This window comes from Penaeus chinensis, chromosome 5 (genome assembly GCF_019202785.1).
Source record: "Penaeus chinensis breed Huanghai No. 1 chromosome 5, ASM1920278v2, whole genome shotgun sequence".
NCBI lineage: Eukaryota > Metazoa > Arthropoda > Malacostraca > Decapoda > Penaeidae > Penaeus > Penaeus chinensis.
Window position 1 is genome coordinate 8,760,400 of NC_061823.1, and position 7,500 is coordinate 8,767,899.

The 7,500-nt window shown below is 31.8% G+C and overlaps 1 protein-coding gene across 1 annotated transcript in view; it reads right to left on the minus strand.

Annotated features, from left to right (window-relative positions):
* LOC125025444 (myb-like protein X) overlaps positions 1 to 1,380 on the minus strand; it is a 27,127-nt gene extending 25,747 nt beyond the window's left edge. The window contains 1 exon segment of the mRNA XM_047613455.1: positions 1,226 to 1,380. Within this exon segment, the coding sequence (XP_047469411.1) occupies positions 1,226 to 1,380 (155 nt within the window).
* Between the last annotated feature and the right edge of the window lie 6,120 nt (positions 1,381 to 7,500).

Below are 7,500 nucleotides of genomic sequence, written 5' to 3' on the forward strand. Positions count from 1 at the left end.
TCCTTTTTTTTTTTTTTCTTTTTTTTTTGTTATGTGTCATATACTTGACTGGCATTTACCTATAACACGGTCTTTTATTATGATAAATGGTTAATTCCAACTTACATGAGGAAATTTACCTCTAAGCATAGGGAGTTCATTTCCGATTAATTTGAAGAGTTATTTTACTGATTGCAAAATTCAATAGAAATAAAAAGATAATAGGATTGGAAAAAGGGATATATATATATATATATATATATATATATATATATATATATAAACATATATATATATATATATATATATATATATACATACATACATACATACATACATACATACATACATACATACATACATACATACATAGACAGACAGATAGATAGATAGATAGATAGATAGATAGACAGATAGATAGATAGATAAATAGATAGATAGATAGACAGATAGATAGACAAATAGATATATTGATAGATAACTAGATAGACACCCCTCTCCTTCTCTTTTTTCCTCTTTCGCTTTTTCCATCTATCTCCCATTTTTCCCTCTCCCTCTCCTCTCCCACTCTTTCCTTCTCCCCTCTTCCCTTTCCCTCTCTCCCTCCATCTCCTACCCTTTTCTCTCTCTCCCTCTTTTCCCTCTCTTTCTCCCTTTTCCTCTCTCCCTCTCTCTCCCACTCTTTCCCTCTTTCCCTCCATTCCCCTCTTTCCCTCCATCTCCTACCCTTTTCTTTCTCCCCCTCTTTTCCCTCTCTTTCTCCCTCTTCCTCTCTCCCTCTCTCTCCCACTCTTTCCCTCTTTCCCTCCATTCCCCTCTTTCCCTCTATCTCCTACCCTTTTCTTTCTCCCCCTCTTTTCCCTCTCTTTCTCCCTCTTCCTCTCTCCCTCTCTCTCCCACTCTTTCCCTCTTTCCCTCCATTCCCCTCTTTCCCTCCATCTCCTACCCTTTTCTTTCTCCCCCTCTTTTCCCTCTCTTTCTCCCTCTTCCTCTCTCCCTCTCTCTCCCACTCTTTCCCTCTTTCCCTCCATTCCCCTCTTTCCCTCCATCTCCTACCCTTTTCTTTTTCCCCCTCTTTTCCCTCTCTTTCTCCCTTTTCCTCTCTCCCTCTCTCTCCCACTCTTTCCCTTCTTTCCCTCTCCCTCCCACCCCCCCCACCCCCTCCCACCCCCCGCCACTCCCAGGAAACTAGGATAAACACAAAACAAAAGCTCGGCTGTCCAGCGCGGCCACCCGCAAAATGAACCTTTTCCCAGCCTCCCAAAGGTCCTGCGGTTCTGTTGGCTTTTGCAGGCTGAGCTCCGTGGATTCGCTGCCTGTATATACACCACTGGATCTGGGAGGCCGTTCTTGCAACCCCGGGAGATGATGATGGGCTTGAGACTGCAGAGCCTTCGTCATTTTTTGAAGGAAAGTGGTTTTGGGTTAGTCTGAGTCTTAGGCTTATGCATGTCCCCGTGTTTGTTTTCATATTTATTCGTACATTCGTTCTTATTTTTTGTTCTTATTTTCTTATTATTCATATTCTTATTCTTAGTCTTAGTCCTTTGCTTATTCTTGTTCTTATTCTTTATATTTATCTTTATATTTTCATCTTTATTCTTATCTTTATTTTTATTATCATTTTCATTTTTATTTCTATTTCTGTTCTTATTCTTAGTCTCATTTGCATTCTCATGCATATTTATATCCTTATTTTTATTCTTATTATTATTATTATTTTTTTTTTATCAGTTTCATTGTCATCCTAATCATCATTATTGTTATTATTTTCGTTGTTGTTGATATTACTGTTATTATTTTGTTATTATTAACTTTATTATTATTATTGTTATTATATTTTTTATTATTATTAACATTATTATTATCATTTTTATTATCATTATTAAAATCATTATCATTTTTATTGTTATTATTATTATTATCATTATCATCATCATCATTATTATTATTATTATTATTATTATTATTATTATTATTATTATTATTATTGTTATTATTACAATTATCATTATCATTATCAGTATTATCAGTATTATTAATATTATTACTGCTATTGTTATTATCATTATTGCTATTATTATTATAATTATTATTATTATTTTTGTCATCATTATTATCATTACTATTATTATTATTACTATTATTATCATTATTGTTATTATTATGATTATAATAATTATTACTATTGCTATTACTATTATCATTATCAATATCATTGTTGTTATTATCATAATAAAGATAATAATAATAATTAATATAATTATTATTATTATGATTATTATTATTATTGTAATTATAATTATTATTACTATTACTATAATTATTATTATTATAATTATTATTATCGTTATCATTATCGGTATTATTGATATTATCTTTATTATTGTTATTGTTATTATAATTTTATTATTATTATTATTATTATTATTATTATCATTATTATCATTATTATTGTTATAATGATAATAATAATGATGATGATAATAATAATAACAATAATAATAATAATAATTATTATTATTATTATTATTATTATTATTATTATTATTATTATTATTATTATCATCATCATCATCAATATCACCATTATCATTATTATCATTACTATCATTATCGTTAATATTGTTATTTATATTATTTTCACCATCATTATTATTGCCATCATTAGTACAGATTATTATTGTTGTTCTTATTGTTACTATTATTTTTTTTTTTTATTATTGTCAATGTCATCATTACTATTATTATTATTATTATCATTAGTATTATCATCATTACTAGTATTGTTATCATTCTTCACTATTTTTACTATTATCATACTTATTATTAGCATTATTATTATTATTATTATTATATTATTATAATTGTTGTTGTTGTTGTTTGTCTTATTGTTATTATAATTTTTGTTGTTATTAACATTTTCATCGCTAACATTACTGTTATAGTTTTTTATTGCATTTACTATCATATTTATTTTTATCGTTATTACTGTTATCATCATTATCATTGTTATTGTTATCCTTATCATCACTATTATTGTTATTATTATTATTATTATTATGACTCTCATTATTACTATTATTCTCATTATTATTATTGATATTATCATTATTGTTATTTATAATATTGTTATTAATGCTATTGTTATTATCATTATTATCAATATTATCAATATAATTATTAGCAGTAGTATTATCATAATTGATAGTACTATCATTGTTACTAATAATATTGTTATTATCGTTATTGTTATTAGTGATTTTGTTATCATCATTATTATTATCATCTCGAGGATTATTATTACCATTATTATTAGTGTCATTATTATCATTATTATCATCATCATCATCATCATCATCATCATCATTATTATCATTATTTTTATTATTATTATTATTATTATTATTATTATTATTATTATTATTATTATTATTATTATAATTACCATTATTATTATTATTATTATTATTATTATTATTATTATTACTATTATAATTATTATAATAATTACCATTATTATTATTAGTAGTAGTAGTAGTAGTAGTAGTAGTAGTATTATAATAATTATTATTATTATTATTATAATTATTATTATTATTGCTGTTGTTGTTGTTGTTGTTGGTATTATTATTTTTATTGTTGTTGTTAATGTTACCAGTATTATTATCGCTATTATTTTCATAATTATTATTATTACTCATTATTATCAATACTATCACTTTTAGTATTATTTATCATTAATCTTATTATTATCATTCTTGTTATTAGTATTATTGCTATTATCATGCAATTAGTATTTTCATTAGCAATACTATTATCTATTGTTGTTATTATCATATTCTTCATCATTATTATAGCTAACATTTGATACGTGTCGAATCTTCTTCTTTGTGTGTGTGTGTGTGTGTGTGTCTGTCTGTCTGTATGTCTATGTGTATGCACGTGTGTGTGTGTGTTTGTCTGAGTGTCTATGTGTATACCCGTGTGTGTGTGTTTGTTTGTCTGAGTGTCTATGTGTGTGCCCGTGTGCGTGTGTGTGTGTGTCGGAGTGTCTATGTGTATGCCCATGTGTGTGTGTGTGTGTGTGTGTGTGTGTGTGTGTGTGTGTGTGTGTGTGTGTTTATACTTAAATCCACGGACTCTCATCTACCATAAGCTGTCAAGACCAAAACCAAGCCACGAGGTTTGCCTAATGGTTTCCCCCTGCATTGCAAAGACAGAAAATCCCGTTGAAATCTTTCGAATTCTTGAACCATTTGTAGAATAATTTTCAGTTGTTTTTTATCGTTATGTGTTGTTTATCTATATGTGTCAATTTGTTTGTTTGTTTGGATATTATTTTGGATTTGAATTAATATGCAGTTTTGACCTTCCTTGTTGACTTTACATTAATATGCAATCGTTTTCCAGTTAAAAAGGACCGAGAGAAGGGTGGAAAGGGATGCAAATGAAGAGAAAAAAGTTATGATTAAAATATCCGAGAATAAGGAATTAGGAAGAAAAAAGAAGAAGAATGAATGAATGATGGAAAGAAGGAATAAAGAAAAGCAGAATGTAAGAAGGAAAGAAAGACAATACGAAGGAATAAGTTAATGAAGTACGCGTGAACTAAAAAAAAAAAAAAAAATGATATAAGGAGGCAAGAATAAGCAATAAATAAAACTATAAAACAAATTGCAAGAAATAAATTAATAAAAGAAATGCTAGAGGGAGAGTCTAAAAAATAATTTCAAAAGTTTTAGTAAATGATTTACAGGAACAATTACTTGAAAAAAAAAGGGGGAAACGAAATACAAGAAAAGAAACGAACAAGGAAAGAGGGAAATGTGAATAAAAATAGCAAAGAAGAATCAGAAAAGAAAAAGACGAAGAATACTTAGATCCATGCATAGGGCAGTAAGCACATAGATTAGGCTATGCAAGCATTCACAAAAGAAATGAATACTTAGATCCATGCATAGGGCAGTAAGCACATAGATTAGGCTATGCAAGCATTCACAAAAGAAATGAATACTTAGATCCATGCATAGGGCAGTAAGCACGTAGATTAGGCTATGCAAGCATTCACAAAAGAAATGATTCAGAAAGAGATCACATTTCTTGCAAGCATCACTGAGCTCCGTATGCTAGAAGTTCGCTTAGCTCATCCGCTCGCCCGCCCCCCTGCCCTACAGTTCTCGTGCTTATGCAAGCAATCACGGGTCTCCGGCGAGCCAATCTGGGCCAGAAATTAACTTGTCGCAACCACGGAGCGTAATTTGCAAGCGGTGATGCATGCGGAATGATCACGTGAGGGATGCTGTAGGTACGTCTTCTATCTCATCCGGCGTCGCAGTCGTCTTTCCGGTCTGCTCTTCCTTCCGCCTCCTGGGGACGCGGTTCCGCCCCTTCGCTCGCGCGAATACCCATAAACACACGTATACTGCGTACATTAATTTATATATATATATAAATATATATATATATATATATATATATATATATATGTATGTATATATACACATATATACATATATATAAATATATTTCATACATATATGTATATATATATATATATATATATATATATATATATATATATATATATATGTATGTATATATATACACATATATATATTTGTATGTGTGTGTGTGTGTGTATACATATATACATATATATACACATATATGTGTATGTATATGTATATATACATATACACACATATATATACATATATAAATATACGTATGTGTGTGTGTGTATATATATGTATATATATATATATATATATATATATATATATATATATATACATATATCCCTCTCTCTCTTTCTCTCTCTCTCTCTCTCTCCCTCTCTCTCTCTATCAATTTCACGTTCCCATGCTCAGCAAGAGAAATGCACCCTTCCCCCACATAAAAAAGGAGCAATGGATTACACAGTAAAAAACACGCATATTCACCGAAAACCGTTTAAATAAAAACATCCCGGGTAGCTTACAGAGAAAACGAAAATAAAGCAAAAACCTTCCATAATATACAAACATCCGCGACCACACAAAATTGACCATCCCAGCGAAGATCCAGGAATCCCAAATCTATTACACAAAGCCCCAACATGGACACAACATACATAGTGGTGAGGGGGTGTTCAAGGGCGGGGGGGGGGAGTGAGGGGGAGGTCAAGGGGGCGTGTGGAGGTGGGGGAGTGAGGGGGGGGTCAAGGGCGGGGGGGGGGAGTGAGGGGGAGGTCAAGGGGGCGTGTGGAGGCGGGGGAGTGAGGGGGAGGGGGTCAAGGGGCGTATGGAGATGGGGAGAGGGGGAGGGAGGGAGGGGAGGAGTCGATCTACACGCGACGTAAATAGGATATAAAAGAGTGATGAAATTGTGATTACGGCCGATAGAAGGGGTGGGGGGAGGGGGTAGGGGAGGGGGCGAAGCGTGAGGGGAAGGAGAGGAAGAGGGGGAAAGATCATTTGGCGAGCCTTTGTGCGTGGGGATAGGTAGATAGATAGGCTCATAGAGAGAGGGAGAGGGATACTGTTCATGGTAGACAGAAGCATGTACATAAATGGATATGTCAGATATGAAGAGACGAAAGTTTACATACGATGATCCTGCCTTGCGCTTTGGACGCCCCTGCTTCATGGTGGTTAGAATGCCGTGCCTAAAATCAACCGTGTGCAGTGTAGCCTGAACATGACCGCCATTCTGGTAGGTGTAGTCTTACTCGACCAAGGCTTCGCGCCACCAGGAGTATTGGGAGTATAGATGCATATTGTTTTTAGATATAAAACACATCGATAGCGAAATTGGTAGAATGGTGTATATATGTACATATGTATATGTGCATATGTACACACACACACACACACACACACACACACACACACACACACACACACACATATATATATATATATATATATATATATATATATTGTGTATATGGACTTATATAAATAGATAGTGAATAGATAGATACACACACACACACACACACACACACACACACACACACACACACACATATATATATATATATATATATATATATATATATATATATATATGTGTGTGTGTGTGTGTGTGTGTGTATAAACGCATCCGTACAGACATAACAAAAGCAAATAAACACACACACACACACACACACACACACACACACACACACACACACTCACACACACACAGACACACACACACACACACACACACACACACACATATATATACAAATACATCCATACATGCATAGGTAGGTAGAGGGACAATGAGAGATATAGAGATATAAAGATATAAAGATATATATATACACATATGCATAGTTCATATATTGGACCAAACCACATCTAATTAAGATGATAGATGTTCATAATTATACCCAACAGACAAAAAATAAACTCCACCTGAATATTCATGAGGAGAAGCGAGGTCTGTAGAAGCAGTACATGCTATATGACATTTATAATTATTAATTGATGATAATAATAACAATGAAATAGGGATTATAGTTATAACATTTATTATGATGATTAT